Below are 19,525 nucleotides of genomic sequence, written 5' to 3' on the forward strand. Positions count from 1 at the left end.
GACTTTTGGATGTTTGATCATGTTGTTCTTGACAATGTTCCAAAACAGAGGAATGGATTTGATTGTGGCATCTTCGTCATCCATAACAGATGCACTATGAGACTAAGTGGAATGAAGGGTTACGATTACAATTTACCACACATAATATGTTAAACAGAACTTTTGGATTGCAATTACAAACATAATACATTTGAGAGTGTATTTGTGATGCAGGCCACCTCACATCAGCTTTGAACCAGTGTCCTGCTTTGATGTCTCAAGGCCGCTGCAAATGAGAGAGCAAAATTTACACTTAGGGAGGCAAGAGCATTTGCTGCTGATAAAGACCTGGGCAGCAATTTGAAGGAGCAAAACGACATATTTGCATCAGCTGGATGGGATGCTATTGATTTGGCTGAGCTCGAAGATATAGGTGCTAGGTTGGGAGTTAGTGAAGTTGGGGGACAGAGTTCAGCAGTGTACTTACATAAGCATTTGCCTACGCATAATTAGCGACAATGGACCAGGTCAAGGGTGTTACCTACGGGAACACCATCAGACAGGTTGTCACCTGAGCTCAACCTCAGGCCAAGATCACTGCTGACGTGTCGTCACGCGCCGCACCAAGGTTCATACAAATAACCTAAGGATTCATTCAAACATAGTTGCCTTCTATATCTGATTACACGCATTTCTATGCACGTAATTGCACTCTAAACACTAAAAATAAGCTAAGCCTTGAGCCAATTATAATGTAATTAATCCAATTTTATTTATTTTGTAGGTAATGAGCGGAGTTGTGGAAATTGTGATAAAATGTGGCGAAATTGGAGCAAATTGGATATTTCCGACAAAAAAGACGAAATAGTCGGTGCGGGTCAACCGTGGTCAATGCCATCAAGGGAGCGGAATCCATGTGCATCCGACTCCAATAGTATATGCGGAAGTGCACGGAGAAGAGAAATGAATTTAAAAGAAAAAAAAATAGAAGAAAGAGGAAAGAAAGAATTAAAAAGAAAAGAAAAAAAAATTGGATATGACATCACGCTGACGTCATGATGACGTCAGCAACTGATCTAACATGTGCAGCACGTCCATTTCTTTATCTTTTTCTTTTTCTTTTTCTTCCTTCTCTTCCTCTCTCTTGCTGCCACGTGGCCCTAATCTGTTCTCTCTCTTTGGAGACCAAGCAGCCACCATCTTAATTATCTCTCTTCTCCAACATAGCCGACCTCACCCCCTTACCCTCTCGCTATCTCTTCCTCTCGGCAACACAACCAAGAACCTCCTCACCAATTTCTTCTCCTCACCAAGAACCTCCTCACCATTTTCCTCCTCACCAATTTCTTCTCCTCATCAAGATCCACCATCTACCACCAAGACCCAACGTCACTCTCTCTCCTCTCAACTATTCTTCATCATCACTCACCCAAAGTTCATCAATTCTTCATAATTCCGGATTTATAGGTACAAGAGAGAGTGTAATTCCAAGCTAGTCATGCTCACTCTCTAGTGTTGTTGTGATTAGTGTTGGTCTCTCTCTTTTCTTTACTCTCTTCTTGCATTAATTTCTTGTAATTGATGAATTTCTTTGTGGGTATGTTGATGGATTGTGAGTAGTTTCTTATTTGGGTCTAGGGCTTGAAGCCCTAGCAAATTTTACCATGTAATGACATTAATTTTTGGTGCTTAATGAAAGTGTGTTATGGTTTTTGTTCATGATTTGCGTAATTTTCGATGGGAATTTGTTATAGAAATTAGCCAATTTTATGACTAGTTCTTGTCCTCATCATGAAATTCATTTAATTAGTGGCTTAATTTTATGAATGAGTATGTTGTCATGAGCAAATTGTTAGTCTCTAAAAATTGACTTAATGCCATTTTATGCATGTTAGGAGCCCTAGTCCGGTCTTAATGTGTGTGATATGAGAATGTGAATGCCCTAGCCCGGATTTACATTATTTTCGTACTATGAGAATGTGAATGCCCTAGTCCGGATTTGCATTATCACTCTAAGGCCCTAGTTCGGCTTAGAGTTAGGGATTGCGCCATTTCCCTTTTGTTGTGTGCCAAAAATTGTGTTGTTACGGTAAATGATTGCTAGAGTGGATGCTTTAGTACCCAAATTTTGTCCATTGTTTTCCAAACCTTTAAATTTCTAGCACTTTACTTTTTTGCAAATTTTAATTTTCTAGTTTTTAATTTCCAAAACCAAAAATTAATTCCCCCAAATATTTGCTCTCATTTTTCATTGTAAGTACCATAAGGCCTTGAGCCTACCAATTTATTTTGGTGAGTTCTTGGCTACTTTTTGGCTTCGGGAGACCTAAGCTGTGCATGTGTGAGACTTGGTGTTTCACTTAGCCATTTACAATTTTTTTCTTTTAGTTTAGCAAGTGACATTTGTGACCCATAAACCATTGGATTTGAGTTAGCTCAAGATCCCCGAGGTACGATATTTCCGGGTTTAAATATTTCCCAATTCTTTGATGACCGTGTCCTTGTTGCGCGTAAGTTGCATTTTAGGCATCAAATCAATATCCTAAACAAGTGTTTGGACCCATCAAGAATTGAACTTGGGAAGTGCATATCATAACCAATGAATATGCATACACAACTCTATCAGGCGACCCATCAACCAGAAAAACAAATACATGTAATCAATCCCCTGCATGCATCTGATCAGTATATACAGCTGCCCAAACTAGATTCCCATATAAAATTCATACTTACCGGATCTAAACGCCTCCAAATCTGATAATTGGTACTGTTAGCTAATATCATCTAAACAAACAATGCTGGCGGGCATTAAACTTATTCCATTTCCTCTGCATTCGGCGGTGTCGTGGCGCTCTGAATAGCTTCTTTATCAATTGGGTCATGGGGGATACTGTGTCACTCCTCTTACCACTATCAGATATCACCAATACTTTGTGGCATGGCTGCTTCTCCTTCACGAGAATTTTGACGTTCATTTTACCTCTTCCTCAAAATTTGCAGACCATAAATATTCACCTGTACATCTTGCTAATGTTGTCAATATCAGTCAGGCAGTGGAACCCTCCTCTTATAAAATTGCTTCCTCTGTCCCAAAATGACAGCAGACCATGACTTCTGAATTGCAGGCTCTTATTGACAACAATACATGGACTCTTGTCCCTTTACCTCTTGGCAAGCGTCCTATCGGATGCAAATGGGTTTACCAAATTAAGTATCATGCTGATAGATCAGTTGAGCGTTACAAAGCGCGTCTCGTGGCCAAAGGTTTCACCCAAACAGCCGGCATTGACTACCACGTTGATTCAAAACCGGTCTTGTTATTTCCTCATCAACACCACTATATGATTTCCACTATATGATGTCAGGTTCAGCCAAGCTTCCTGTTAAATCTACGTCAGCCCCACCATCCCTCATACTCATTACATGCCGAAAGTCTTTAGGGGTGACCGTTAAATGTCTCCCGTGAATCTTGATCATTGAATTTTCGACATCGAAGTTGTTGCACATCATGTGGCATAGATAGACTTTCAGTTCGCTGCACCTGAACGTGTATATAGCCCCAAAACCCGTAGCATCAATATCTATTTGTTTATCTTCTGACTAACCAGTATATATTGCTCTGAATTCCCTCATGCGTCGACTTATTATATGACTCACCGGACAATCTCCGGTTCTAACATCACACTAATCCAAATTTTCACCCTCCATTGTCATGTCCAATGAAGTCTTCAAGGGAAGAAACTGTCTCCTGAAATATTACTGCAACCTGGTTTCACATTTTATAAACTCTTTATTAACTAACTTTGTCATCTACCTTTGTATAGGTCGATGATGATTTTGATGTAAGCATTGAGATACTTGCGACAGCCATCCTAGACACACACAATGTGACTGTTAAGATACAATTTTAATGATTCCAAATTTAACTCAAAACATAATGCATGTAAATATTTCATACACTTCAGTCCGGTCAAATTGTGTGCCGTAGTCACACTTATCAGCTCCCTGACTCCATTCTCAGTCATCAGAAGTATTTATTTCAGTTCTTCAGGTGTGTTCGGCCTCATATGCTACACACATTATAAAATAACATTGGTATATGTTATACTATTGCCACAGTCCCTAGTTGTATAAAAAATATGACTAATTTCAGTTTACCCCCCTGAGGTTTGAGTCCAACATCATGTTAGTTCCTGTAGTTTCAATTTAATCAGTAACACCCCTAAACTTTCTAATTTCATCAACCGTGTCCAATTTCACTCACTCCATCCAAATTGAACGTTAACTTTAATGATGGGGCCCATTTTTAGGGTCAAAATGGTCATTTCACCCTTAAAAAAAAAAACCCACAACCAAATGGTTGATCAACTCTCTCTCTCTCTATCTCTGTTCCCTTTCTTCTTCTTCTTCAACCCCTCATTCTCTCTAAAACTCTGTACTTAACAGAAATCCAAAAATCTCACAATGAATTAGCCCAAAAACCAACAACACCCCAGAAACTGAATTCTTCTGAGAAATGAAAGCTTTGTTAAAAAAACAAAACAACAATACAACTTACAGAGCTTGAAGCAATGTGGTTCTTCTTCAAAAAAATGGTAGTCTTGTTGTCGAGTTCTGTTGAATTACAAGCTCAAGAAACAACAGGAAGAATGAAAGGAAGCCATTTTCTTTGTCTTACCTCAGAGGACATGAACACCAAATTATTGTTGTGGTCAAGTATCCTTCAAAATCAAGTCAATGGGGAGCAAGTTCATGTGTTCAGTTGTGAGAAAGCTTGGTGGTGGAGATATAATCAAGGCGACAAGGCCTGTCATATAAAGAACAGATTCAGTGCTATAATTAAAAGCATGATTGTTAGACATGTCAAAAGCATGCTCCAGCTTTGCTTTATATGGTAACTAAATGATAAAGAACAAAAGCCTCTGTCCAGGTGCTTTGAAGAATGACCAAAATATATATAACTGAGTATGATTGTCAAAATGCTACAAGTTTGTATTCAATTCAAGTCAAACAACAAAAGACAGAAGCTAGGTGCTTCTTTCTCAATCAAAAAAAAATTATGCAAACTCAGACTACCTCAATGTTTAATGTATGGCTTGAATTGATTAAGCTTTTGAGGCAAAAAAAGACGAACATTGATGGAATAGAAGGGAACCAAGCGGACTCCGTCAAATCCTTCGTCATCCATCTTTATCTCCAAGCCCAGTAATTAACTCACTTGCTTTTGAATTATTCATGCTCTATATTCCAATTCGTAAATTCAAGCTTCGACGTCGGTAATGGAGGATCTTTCTTCGCTTGAGATTGGGTCCCTCCATAAGTTCGTCAACTCGAAGAGGGATCTCTTCCACAGCTAGATCGATGAGCTCCAGGAAAATCGTCATCACCCCATGCAAATTCACCGACGCCAATTCACTCTCGCAAGAGATGGTACGTTTTCAAATTTCGATTCTGGTCTGCATTTTTTTTCTAAGAAATTAGAAGAAAACTCAAGGTGGGTTTTGGCTGGGTTTTGATAAAGAGTTTCAAAGAGCGACAGGTTGAAGAAGAAGAAGAAGAAGAAGAGCGGAAAGAGAGAGTTGACCATTTGGTCGTGGGATTTTTTAAGGGTTAATTGACTATTTTAGCCCTTAAAGTGGGCTCTATTTTCAGAGTTAACGTCTAATTTAGGCGGAATAAGTGAAATTGGACACGGTTGATGAAATTAGAAAATTTAGGGGTGTTACTGATTAAATTGAAACCACAGGGACTAACATGATGTTGGACCCAAACCTCAGGGGGTAAACTAAAATTAGTCCTAAAAAATATGTGGGTTGAAAATTTATGCGATACTCTTGCCACAGTCACTAGTTGTATACAAAGTATGCAGGTTGAAAATTTACTCGTGTTTAATCAAAATCAACATATTTCAATATCGGTTATGTGACTTATGTCAAGCTGGTTGAGTTACTAATCCTTGTTTACCAAGGTTTCAAGCCCAACATTAACACCACACCAATATGTGATTGAATTATCATCTGATATTTTACAATACAAAACTGCTTTAATGTCCTCCCACAACAGACTCCAGGAAGACTGCATAATCAGGAATGCAAAATTGAAGTACCAAATTTCTCACAACTAACAAATCTAAGTTCTAAAACTTAACTACTACCATCACAACAGAAAATGCAATTGACATAATGGCACGGGCAATGTTATATGGGAACACATGTCCCAATCTCATAAACACAAAACAACTGAATATACATAAATGAGCAGGAATCAGTGAACTTAAGCCATCCCTATTCTTTTTCATAGTTTTTCATTACAGATTAACTAGTTCTTATACTTGTAACAATATAACATCATACCACACACCCGTCGAAGCTCAAATTCATTTCACATAATCTCTATATAACCACAAACAAGCAACCATTGAGTTTGACCAACGAGAATGAATAATGGGTTTTTCAAAATAATAGTTTAGATATTCAACACTGACCCAAACACAAGCATAAATAAAATAACTTCTAATCAATGTTTGACATATATGACAAGTGTTTCGGATTCACTAATGAACACTCCAAATAGTTTATGTATGCTATTTTGAGTAATATTATAAGTAAAGAAGGCACCTTTATCCTCTTCAATGGCCTCACACGATTCACTGTACAGGATCAAACTGAGATGGACAAATAAACAAGAAACGAAAATATGAAGGTCTTTAAATTCGACCCCAGTATTGAACCAAGTTCGGAGTCCGGGAAAGGCGATATTGTTTCGGTCATCAACTGATTTTCAACAACTTAAATCAAATACATGGCATACTTATAGTATCATATTGTATACTTTAATATGCCAGGCCATTATATCAATTCAACCAACTTGTAATTTCACAATAAACATCGACACCAAACAATAATATCATCACTAAGCATTATGTCTACAGTAATTTCATAATTAATCGAATCCAAGTTATATATCTTATTCCCAGATCATACATCTGGGCACTCCGTGCTCAATCCCAAAATCGGCAGATTCAATTTCTTATTCCCTACAATTTCATATTCCATCTATATACAAAACCAATAACAACAACAATCGGACCTGAGATATTACCTGAAACTGAGGATGAAACCAGAGTCTATTCCTTCTGGTAGCAAATACTTCTTAAAGGATTTGCCTTATTCGGTCCTATTTCGCTAGATCTGAAACTCGATTTCAAAATTATTGTGCCTTTCTTTCCAACTCGCAATCACTACTCCATGAAGTTAGAACAGCCCTTCTAAAATGAGATATCGTTTTCAGATTGGTGTTTTGTTCAGAGGGAATTTTGATGTTTTATAGAGAAGGACGACGGAGACTACTTTTAGTCTTGGAACCTTATCTCCTCCTCGATGCAGCTGCCTCTCTCCTTCTCTCCTAAAAGCCCCTGTGGTCACTTAATACTTTACAATTTCATCTTCCCTGTCCTATGCGAGTTGACGCGGTCAATGTAGCAGAAAACCTGACGACATCTGTTGGTCTACAAAACAATTGGTTCATTGCAGACTACTCCCTATTATTAATAGCAATTAGCAGTCTCCCAAAAAAAAAAACCAAAAACGAGGAAAGTGTTTTAGGGAAACGATATTTGAGAGGAAATCGTTGTGTATTCTCATTGATAATAGGGGCTCTTTATATAGAGGATTACTATGTATAGAATCTCAATCATACAAGGAAAGTAATCATACATTGAATAGGAATCTAGATCCTTCTAATTTAACCCTATTACCACTAGGTCAAGTAACCTAGAGTTTGGGCCAAACACAAATAGAGATATCCTTAAACACTCCCCCTTGTGTTGTCCAAACGCGGTGCTTCTCTCGTTGCCTCGTTAAAAACCTTGCCGAGTAACAAAAACCCAGTGGGACAAAAATAACCTCGGTCGAAGGGGAAAAAGAACACAACACACCCTTCACGTTTCGAGACCTTACATGTAGACACCTCCCCCTGATGTCTGCATATCCTCCTGATGACTACGGTCATGGGTGTTCGGATAATTTCCGCAAACGATGCTACCAACATGTTTCTCGAAAGTGGAATTTAGGCAATGACTTAGTGAGCAAGTCTGCCACACTGTCCTCAGATTGAACCTAGTTCACTTTGATATCGACGAGAGTCTGTTGTTGCTGATTATGCTTGGTGTTATCGCTTTTGATGTAGCTTTTCCTCATTTGTTCAAAACAAGCAGCATTATCCTAAATGCTCGTAGGCTCATCTGTGGTAGACTTCAAACCACAATTGTTCAAACATGCATAATTATGGATCCAATCCATATACATTCACGAACCACTTCGTGAAGAGCAATGATCTCTGCATTGTTCGCAGATATAGCGACTAGGGTCTATTCTGTAGACCTCCAAGATATCACGGTCTTTACCCATGGTGAACACTTAACCAGTTTGGGAATGACCTTTGTATGGGTCTGAGAGATACCCAACATCAGCAAAACCTTCCAAAACACATGTCGTTTTGGGATGGGGATAGTGGACGCAGACCAGTGTTGGCGGCATTCCTGGTGTGTGATGGGTCCGAATCCATCATCTTTTTGTAGGGATAGAACAAGCTCATATCAATCATACATATCAAGTATCGAAAGATATCTTTTACACCAATCCAATGGCGTCGCTTTGGCGCAGAGCTATATCTAGCTAACAAGTTCATTGTAAACGAGATGTCCAGTCTTGTGCATTTAGCTAAGTACAACAATGCGCCTATTGTACTTATGTAGGGAACTTCCGCCTCTAGCACATCTTCGCCATCATTCTTCAGACGAAGAGGATCATTTTTCAGGATCAAGACTACGGACGATCATGGGGGTGCTTGAAGGTTTGACATTGTCAAAATGCCTAAGCATCTATCAACACGATGCTCAAGTTCCAAACCGAGACATAATCGTGTTCTCCCAAAATCCTTCATCTCAAACTCGGATTTCAAGTGTTCAGCGGTTTCCCTTAACTCTTTAAGGGCTTCTAATGAAGATCATGTCCAACATGAACAGTGATAGAATCCGAAACTTGTTATGGAAACGCGTGGGCATATCCCTTCCCAATCAAGTAGTCACTTTAGTGAGCGTTTCAACCTTATTGTAAACGCGCTCCGTGGTCTAGAGCCACTTGACTTGGGTAAATGAAGTTCACCAGGAACCTTCATGTATATTTCATATCTAGATCCCCATATAGATACGTAGTCACCACATTTGTAAGCTGCATGTTCAGTTATTCGGAAACTACTAAACTGACAAGGTAGTGGAGTGCAAATGACATCCATTACGAGAGAATATGTCTCATTGTAGTCTCATTAGTCAATAGGTTTTATGTTAGGAGGTGTTGGCATCACTAGCTTGAAAACCTTCCTCTTCGTTAGAGAATTCAACTTAACCTGGATCGCATCTTTCCATTTAGGCCAAATCTCTCTACATTGGCATTCATTCATCAACGAAGCGTGGTTCGATATCATCTGACTCAACAAACTCATGCGCAACGAAATGCGCAACTATATCATCAATTATGATAGAGTTTCTATCCCACGTCTCATGTACACTAGTGTAAGTTTCATAGAGCTCTATATTCTCAGGAATAGGTTTTGACGTTGAGGCGTCCCCCAACGATAACCATAACCCGGAAGATACTCATGAGACGGATTTTGAGTGTCGATGATCAAAGGATTGGAATGTGCCGAAGTATCCTTCGAACCCACGGGCCTCCCACACATCCTAGCTGGGGCCATGGCCTATAACGCCAGAGTGCCACTCTCATTGGCGTTGGCGCCATGCCTACCTCCGTGTAGGGTGGCGCTACGTCCTCTCGTAGGGACATCCATCCTTGCAGGCATGTTTGCAGCATATTTGTGTGATCTCGTCACTTTAATGGGGATCAAGATGAGACATAGTGGGGACAGACCATGACAATTCCTGTCGTTCCTGCTGAACATCTGTGTTCTTATCTCCCCCTAACGACGGGAAGACAGTCTCATCAAAGTGACATCCGCAAAGCTAGCGGTAAGGAGATCGCCTTGCAAGGGCATTAAGTGGCGGACGATTGTTGGAGTCTCAAATCCAACATAGTTGCCCATTCGTCTGTGAGAACCCATCATAGAGCGCTGTGGCAGTGTAATTGGCACATAAATGGCACACTCAAATATGCGTAAGTACGATACTTGTACCCAGTCACTAGCTGTAACGCAGAGGTAGATTGAGTGGCGGTGGATCGTAGACGAATTAGCATAGCTGCATGCGATATTACATCACCCCAAGCGGATATGAGGAGATTAATGTGCATTACCAATGTCCGGACTACCATCGTAGTCGTTTCCGCGAGACAGTTTGGGTGTGTTCATGGGAATATGATGACCAACATCAGTCCCAATACAATAACCATCGAAAGTCTTCGATGTAAACTCTCTAGTATCGTCAAGTTCAATTGACGGAATTAGAATGATCCGGGGAGTGAGCCCGTTGTCATATGATATTTGCTAGGAGTGTAGCATAAACAGCATTCACAAGTGGACAATGGCACAACACGTGAACAGCGTGTTTGCGTGTCAACCAACATCATGAGATATTTAAACGTCCGCAAGTTGGTTGAACTAGTCCACGGATTCTATGTAAGAACATAATGAGTATTTTCATATCCTTTGCATAGGACGGTCTCAGTCCTAATTTTCCTTAGGAACGGCTTTTGTAAAACGAGCGAGAGGCTTTAGAAGCAACCAATGAGAATTTTGGTTAGGCCTGAGCGTCTGAAACGCTATTTGAAGAAAGTTGGTGATTGCAGCATCACCTGGGGCGCCATCACCATGATGGACGCCATCCATGGCGTCATGGATGAGGACTACGCCAGCCCTAGGCTGGTGGTGGACGGAGGCGGTGCCCTAGGCAGCAGCGTCGGTCACACTTAATCCTTGAATCAACTTTTGATTCATGCTTCATTTCGCTTGATAGAAAAGATGTCCATGTAAAGTCTTTTGTTGACGGATCATCATATCATGACTAGGATGATCTATCCTGTCGTGACAAAGCCAATATGTGTCTAAATCCAAGAGATCTGCTCTCATAACTTTATTGGATTTAATAGCTCGAATAGTGACATAAAGTCCATTAGAGAGACACATAAATTTCTCTAAGATGCGTCTTTGTTCGCAATCATTAGAGGCATTGCAAAGGGACTCATTTTCGTTCTCTACATGCGTTTTCGCATGGGATCCGTTGGCTATTCATAGGGCAATTTGCCCTAAGAGCGTAGAGAGTTTCTGTGACAATAATTAAGGTGCCATTTGGCAAGTGGAACTTGGGCTATTCCATGTCCTTGAATTAATATTGATGGCCCAGCCATCGTAGTCACAAAGGTCATATGCTCAAAATAAAAAATGGAGTCATAAAGAAAAGAACTCGAAATTTTATTCATAAGCCAACGGAATATATCATTGTCTCTTAACCATTAGGAGAATCTAATCCAAATGCTAGCTAATGCAAAACAAAGGTAGTCGTTTGACTTCTTTCGGTAACTCCAAAATAAATATGACCAGGGGAGTAGAGAGATGTCGGTGGAGCAAAGCTCGCTTAAGTACCACTTATCTCAAAACCTTCCTAGACATCACACTCATTTTGGATGAGCCTATGTGAAGAAAAACTAAACCAATGGCATTTACTACATAGTGTGGCAATTGCCTATTACATCTCTTGGAAAATAAAGACTTAAACAGAATTGGCGATCTATTGATCCCAGCCAAATTTGTAGTCATCAACCCTTTACTCTAGATCATCTTCTTGATCTTCTTGTTCCACATAGTGAGCTTCTCTTGCTTCACAATATGCTTTGTAGGCGGTGACAATTTCTTCACGAGCTCTACAAATGTGTGCCCAATGATCAGACACTCCACATCGAGAACATACATCTCTTTGCTCAAACTCCATTGATTGAGGCGCTTTGAAAGCGTCATTTAGATGGCTCTTAGTGTTGGTGGCGCCACCAACATGGCCAGAGGCGTTGCCTCCCTCTCTCTTTCCACGTTGACCTCTTCAGTTCCGTGTTCGCCTATATTGGCGGTTACCTTCCCAAGTAGAGCGATTATATGGACCAGAACGTCCAGAAGTATCCCTAAGGTTAGGGTTTTGCTCTTGGCACCTTCTCTTAGGGGCGCGACTATAATTGGACTCCAGAATATGCTCTATTTCCACGGATCTCGAATTATAGTTCTTCACAAGGATGTTGTCATGCTTTTCAGCGACATTCATAGCTCCAATGAGCTCATGAAACCTTGTGATCCGTCCTGCAGTAACATCGATTCGATAGTTCTTAGCAACCATCAATGCAGAGACGGGGAAAGTAGAGAGAATCTTCTCAATCAACATCGCATCTGTGATCTCTTTACCACAGAATTCCATTAAGGATTTAATGCAAAGTGCTTCCGAGTTATAGTCAAGAACTGACTTGAAATCACAGAGGCGGAGGCTATGCCATCTCACTTCTAGGTCAGGAAGCAGGGAGTTACGGACGTTGCCAAATCTTTCTTTGAGTGAGACCCACAGCCTTCTGGGGTCTTCTTCATTCATACACTCGTACTGAATCGAATCATCCATATGACGAGTCATTAGGATGATGGCTTTGGCCTTATTTGCCTCTAAGGCTGCTCTATTTGCTTCCAAAGCTTGAGCTTGCTCAACAATTAGCACGTCCTGGCTAGGCTCGAGAATCGTATCTAGGATTCCATCGACCTTGAGATGCTGGCGGACATCACGAACCCACCTGTGATATTCAGAGCCAGTTGTTCCCAATGGAGCAAAGTCCAATTTGTTCAGGTTACTCATCCTGAAAGAGAACAAGAAAAAGGGTTGGTTTCGGAGCGGAAAAAACTACCACGAAAACATATAAAATTTCTGAGCGTAGTCGCTTCCAAGAAATTCGATTCCAATAGGGGTTGGATTAGATCGAAACAATGACATAAGTGGTCGATTATAAATTCTCTACAAACTCTAAGTTTGGAGATCTCAACAAGCTCCAAGCTTGGAGTGAGCACGAACCCCCATAGTTCGGCTTAATTTGGTCTCCCCTATGATAAAGAAAAAGGGGTAGAAGAAAGGGAGGTTGCAAGTCCCCGAGAAAATGAAGAGAAAAACAATAAAAACTTCAAAAACGGAAACTAAAAGAACCTTTAAAACATACCTTGAAAAGTGTAGAAAATTGCAGAAAATTGCCGGAATTTAGTCGGAAAAAGTCGCCGGTGGCCGGAGTTGGCTGGTGGGCTGCTTCTTCTTCTGGTGGGCCTTGACTTCTTCTTCTCTCAATGGGCCGCAGGCCTCTTTCATTTTTTTTCTTTTCTTTTCTTTCTTCTTTTCTGTCAGCGGGTCGCAGGTTTTTTTTTTTTTCTTCTTCTTCTGGCAGGTGGGCCGCGTGCCCTTTTTCTTCTTCTTCCTTTTATTCTTTTATTCTTCTGGCAATGGTGCCGCTTCCCCTTTTTCTTCTTCTTCCTTTCTTCTTCTGCTAGCTCACGTGGGCTTACTCCCTTTTTTTTTTTTTCTTTCTTGTCGTCTGGGGCCCGCTCCCTTCTTTTTCTTTCTTTGCTGCTTTGACTCAAAACGTGTGGGCCTCTGTGGATGATAGTTGCACTGGGCTGGGCTAAGTGGAGGACGACATGCAGGTGTTATAGATTGATTCAGGGGTGCCCGACGGTTCAAGGGCATGCAGACTTCTTTAGGCCGGTCCGGTTGCTTTCCAGCCGGTTTTTGGAGGTCTTACACCGGTTCACGGATTCTGCAGTCAGGATGCAGGTGGTGGCCAAATAGATTGATTCAGGGGTGCCCGACGGTTCAAGGGCATGCAGACTTCTTTAGGCCGGTCCGGTTGCTTTCCAGCCGGTTTTTGGAGGTCTTACACCGGTTCACGGATTCTGCAGTCAGGATGCAGGTGGTGGCCAAATATTATGGTAGATGGCAGTATGGAAGGTGGTGAACCGGGCATAGATTCTTTATTTTTTCAGGGGGCCGGTTCGGTGCTCTTCCGGCCGGTTCCGGTGACAACGCTGGCGGTTCCGGGCTCCTGAGATTGAGAGCTTCAATATGGGGGTCGGTAGTTGCTAGGATTTGAAGGCTAGGATTTTAGGATTTCAGGATTAAGGCTTCGTGCTGATAACGTGTTTTAGGGAAACGATATTTGAGAGGAAATCGCTGTGTATTCTCATTGATAATAGGGGCTCTTTATATAAAGGATTACAATATATAGAATCTCAATCATACAAGGAAAGTAATCGTACATTGAATAGAAATCTAGATCCTTCTAATTTAACCCTATTACCACTAGGTCAAGTAACCTAGAGTTTGGGCCAAACACAAATAGAGATATCCTTAAACAGAAAGGAATTATTTCTGCTATTTCAAAAATTTAACCGAAACTCCATATTTTCAAAAACATAATTGAGATGCATATAAACTATCGACCAGTGTCTATGGAGCACTGTAGAGCCTGGATCTAATCTTGCAGCCTTACACTGCTGCAGTAATGGTGAAAATGTATGCTCTCAAGAACCTTTGAAGCACCACTACACCAACAAAGCTTGTCCCAATTACATGGGATTGGGTACATTAACACTGAATCTCTGATCGATATTTTAGCAGACTATAAACAGTACTCCACACACTTGTGCAGCGATTATCCTACGTACTACAGCAGAAACTTTATTAGTAACTTGGTTTGTACATTAGTTTTAACTTCAGCACCAAGTGGTTTGGCAGGGTTCCATTTTTTAATTGCTAGCTCCAAAAAATAGAACTAGATTCCAAATTGAACTCTGAATCTTCATTTCCATTTCTTGATATCATGGCCTTGTCAAGATGGCTATAGATTCCCACTCCAGGCTGTATATCACATCCTGTGCAGCCAAATGTGGAACTAGTAAGCAACACGACTCTTAACATATTAGGCATACTAAAAGAGTCGCAACAAGTCACAGAAAGTTCACAGAGCACAAACAAAAATCTGGTCAATTTCTACTCACAGAAGGATATTGCTGGTCTATGTCAAAACTGTTGATTGCACAAGGTTCTGCTGAGAGCTCAATGGGTTCCTCACCTATACAGGTTTGAAAATTTGTAACTCTTTGTAAGTCTCACTTCCACTTGTACAAACAGTCAGCAAATTAGCGTAAGAAAGAAGCTATCAGACGTGACAGTTGGTCAAAGAAATAGCAGAAAACATCATACCCTGTTCAACAACAGCAATAATTCCATCCTCAGAACAGATCATAGTAGGTAAAATACGTGAAGAAACATTTCCTACGTTCGAAGACTTTACATAGGGGTCATACTGAACCTCCCAAACCTCACTTTCACATGGTGAGCAGCTTGCTTCACCTGACCCAACCCCAGAGAGTAAAAGAGGCTGTTGTGGCCACCTAAGATCCCAGGCAAATACAGTACCTAAAGAGCCTCCTGCCTGTAAGTACAAGAAAGTTGCAAGACATCATAAGTTCAAGCAAACTAAAATCTCATTTAAGTCACAGTGATAAAGCTCTCTCAGGTTCTTTTGACGTTGCAGAAGGCCGGCATTTTATTTACATAGCATAGCATTATGTACAAACAAGATTTAAGACAGTATAATTGTGAAGCAAGTCTACCACTAAAATAAGACATCATCATAATTCAACCATGAAAATAGACATTAATTCAACTTAAATTAATTATGATACTTTTTTTTTTTGGCAATGTAATAATAATCAAACTGAAGCAAGTGTAATACTAAGCTGACCCAATTGCAGAACAATCAACTCTCACTATACAAACTCGCAGCAGCATATGTAGGCAACATGTTCTGCAGATATAATATTAAATGGAGATTACCAACTCATGTTCAGTGCACCAATCCCTCAGTCTATTGGAGAATATATATTCTAAGTTACTTCAACATTGGGCATTATCCTTTACTTCAACTGTTGTGGCTCAGGAACAGCAAAGGATATTCGAACACTAAACCATCCAAAACACACTACATCACCAGACTTTTATGGTGAGAAATGCAATTTGCGAAACAAAGAGATTGGGAAGGGAGAGGTGACTAAAAACACTAATAGAAGCCAAATTCATGAGCAATAAACAAATGTTTGTCAAATAGAACAAAATAGACTAAAACAATAAAACTCATACTCTTGACTCTTATTGATCTGGAAACAACATACATAACATACGGTGAGTTCTAAAGCTCAACCAATTTAATGTCAAATGGAAGTATTGAAGAACAGCATATCCACATTACCAGACAAGTGTGCTTTCTTGATGGATGAATATCAATGGAATGTACGATCCCGGAACCTTTTCTTTGATTCCTGCAACATTTCCAGCAAGCAAAAAAGCTCTAAAACATAAATCGCCCTTATGGTATGGAAAGTCATTATGTTTCTAATATTTACTAAAAACGAATAGTAAAATCATTTACAAAAACGCAAAATAAAAGGAGAAGAGAAAAAACCAAACACACAAACCAGATTCAATCACAATCGAAGTATAGTTGACCAAAGTCAGATTATTCAATTTCCATGAAAACAACTACAAGATACAAGTCTTTGTATCGTATGGTGTCAATACTTTCTATGTTTTAAGCACATATTTACCTAGTTGTGTAAGAAGATACATATTCCAACTTCAAAGCGACACGTTCATGGCCAAAAAAGTTACACTTCCTGAGATCTACCATTCTGTATTTCTAAGCTAATAAGGCACCATTTTAGGCATGTGAATGTTTAATATTTATGTATTTGATCAGACATTAGGCTTCAGCACATAAACGAAAATGAACTCGTCAGAAAGTCCTGCACTAAACTACATTTAGAAAATGCAGAACTTCCAAGTTCCAACACACGAACATAGTTGATCTAATTCCTGATTGCTTGATGAGAAAAGTCACAAAAAAAAGTTTACCATCAACCGAAGCGTAAAATCTAACTCAAAACAACAACAACTGAAGCAAACAAATGCTCACCAGTCACCCTTGAACTGAGAAACCGCCCCACCAGGCTTTCTCTGATCCCACCACTGCAGACTAAACCCAAATCCTCCAGTAGCAAACTCACTCGGCGATGCCCATTTCGCCGAAGTAAACGAAACCAACCCACTGCTATCGAAAATCCTCCTATAGCTGAGCTCAGACTCCCCCAAACTGACTAGATTGACCCTCCCATCTTCCCCAACAGTGACACACTCAAGCCCACTATCCATCACATCCACACAAGCAATGGGGCCATCATGCAATGCCTTTTCGGGCAACGAAAGCTCCGATTCAAACGACGAAGGGTCCACTGCATCGGTGAACAAGACGTGAAGGGAACCCGAAAACGCTGCGGCGGCCACGAGGGACTTGTGCTTGAATTGAGACGCCGTGAGAGAGGAAACTCGCGAGGGTGAGTCCCATTGCGAGTCGGGGGTTAGATTTGGTGATGGGTCTTGGGTGAAAGAGTGGATTTGTATGGAGGAAGAGTCCGAATCCGAGTCGAAAACCGCGATCACGGCAAAGCGGTCCAAGGCTGAGATAGGAGGCAGCCACCGGACGGAGTCTATGTACTTGGATTGTGGGAATCTGTAGATTTTGGGAGGCTCTGAGAGTGCTGTGCCTATTGCCATTGCGAAGCTCAGCTCTAGGGTTTTACAGGGCTTTGCTCTCCAAGAGGCTTCGATTAGAAAAGGGTTTTAGGAAGGAGGGAAATGGGTTTTAGAAAAGGCTTTAGGTCTCCACTATTCTCACACCCATTTGGTGAACCGTGTGTAGACATTTTCAAAAAATATTTTCATATTTTGTATTTTTCATAAGAATTAGTTAAATTTTTTATACTTTTAAAATAAAAAAATATTATATATGTAAAATTTCTTTTTCTTTTTTTTTGTATTTTAGCATTTTGCACATATTATAGAACAAAGAAAATATAAATTGACGTTTAAATTATAAAATTAACAAATTAGTTATTAAAAATATTTTATCAAATTTTTTAGGGAAAATTGTCCAAACAGTGTCTGAACTTTTTCAGACTATTAATTTTCATACCTATACTTTGAAAAACATCAAAATGGTACCTGACGATTTAAGCCCGACCCAACTTATGTACCTAGCAACAGTAAAGCCGTCAACTCCGTTAAATTTTGAGGGGTAAAAACGGTACTTCATGTATTTTGATACAGTAAATCAATTTTAAAACAATGAAAATCCAAAATAAACCCCCAACTTTGAGGTTGGGGAGACTCGAACCCATCCCAGCACATATGGGAATGAAAGCCCCAACCACCAGAATACTTGCATGGTATTAGTATGTGGCAAACAAAAATTATATATATCATTTAGTTTAAAAACACTTTTTCTTTGACCATTCTGTCATCTTCCTTCTCGTCTCTCTCTCTCTCTCCTCCTTCTTCATTCCAGATTCCCAGCCACAATTTCAACACCATAAACCAACAACAATAACAAATCCTTGACAATTGGATTCTTCAACAAAAACCCAAAACTCTTCATTGATCTAACCATACCCAAAAAGTTTACAAAATCCAAGTTGTACCAAGAAGCATCAGAATCTTCCTCCTTTCTTATCTTCTTCTTCCTCTCTTCATGCTCATAAACTGAAAATCACAACAACCAAATGTTTCCACATCATTCAAAATTCCAAACCCAGAAAAGTGATAATAAAAAAATAAAAAAAATTTGTAGGAGGTTTATAAGTTATTAGAGCTAGGAGGTTGAAAAGTTCGATTTGATTTTGCTAATTAGGTTCTATAAAATCTGGGCTTGTGTTGAGTTTGACCCTTGCTCAGTACCCAGTTCATGGTCTAAAGAACAATGCCCCTTGCTCAGTACCCATTTACGGTGGTGCCAAGCTCCATAGAACTTGTAATTTTGCTTCAACGCATCCACCACCTACACAACCAAAGCAGGAGCTGAAGGAGTAAATGCCAAACTCTTCCAATTCTTCCGCCCATTAGTGGCCCCATCCAAACCCAGCTCCGAAACCGAGCTGCAGAACCCCAGAATCCTAGTCAATGCCCCGAAAAACACCACCAAAGACCTCTAACCACCAAGAACAAGAACATCCCAGCAACAAGAACAACCATTAAAAACACGATCTGGAAAGCAAGAGCAGTACCCAATACTGGCCAGAACGAAACCTTGACGGATTGGACAGTTGCTATGAACTTGACCCGGCGGCCATAGACGCTGTAGGTGATTGAGCCGAGAGCGAAGAGATAGATGACGAAGATGAAGAAGGTGAAAGCGAGAGCAAGGAGGTTGTTCTTCAACACCAAGACCCATCTTCACATCTAGAATTGAAGGGAAGATGGAGAAAAGAGCACTATTGTGAAGCGAATCAATCAATCAGAGAAAGAGAGAGAAAAGAATTCGAAGGCAGCTGGAAGAAGGAGGTCAACTCCAAAAAAAAAAAAAAAAAAAATCGGAAGTACCAATTTTACCCCTCAAAATTTAACGGAGTTGACGGCTTTACTGTTGCTAGGTACATAAATTGGGTCGGGCTTAAATCGTCAGGTACCATTTTGATG

The 19,525-nt window shown here is 40.2% G+C and overlaps 1 protein-coding gene across 1 annotated transcript; it reads right to left on the minus strand.

Moving 5' to 3' along the window:
- Window positions 1-14,152: 14,152 nt before the first annotated feature.
- Window positions 14,153-17,713, minus strand: LOC133712513 (nuclear pore complex protein NUP43). The gene is made up of 5 exons (XM_062138619.1): window positions 16,971-17,713; window positions 16,248-16,317; window positions 15,200-15,431; window positions 14,995-15,068; window positions 14,153-14,868 (listed from the first exon to the last, which is right to left on the minus strand). The coding sequence occupies exons 1-5, from the start codon at window positions 17,606-17,608 to the stop codon at window positions 14,815-14,817; spliced, it is 1,068 nt and encodes a 355-aa protein (XP_061994603.1). The 5' UTR covers window positions 17,609-17,713; the 3' UTR covers window positions 14,153-14,814.
- Between the last annotated feature and the right edge of the window lie 1,812 nt (window positions 17,714-19,525).

This window comes from Rosa rugosa, chromosome 5, assembly GCF_958449725.1.
Source record: "Rosa rugosa chromosome 5, drRosRugo1.1, whole genome shotgun sequence".
NCBI lineage: Eukaryota > Viridiplantae > Streptophyta > Magnoliopsida > Rosales > Rosaceae > Rosa > Rosa rugosa.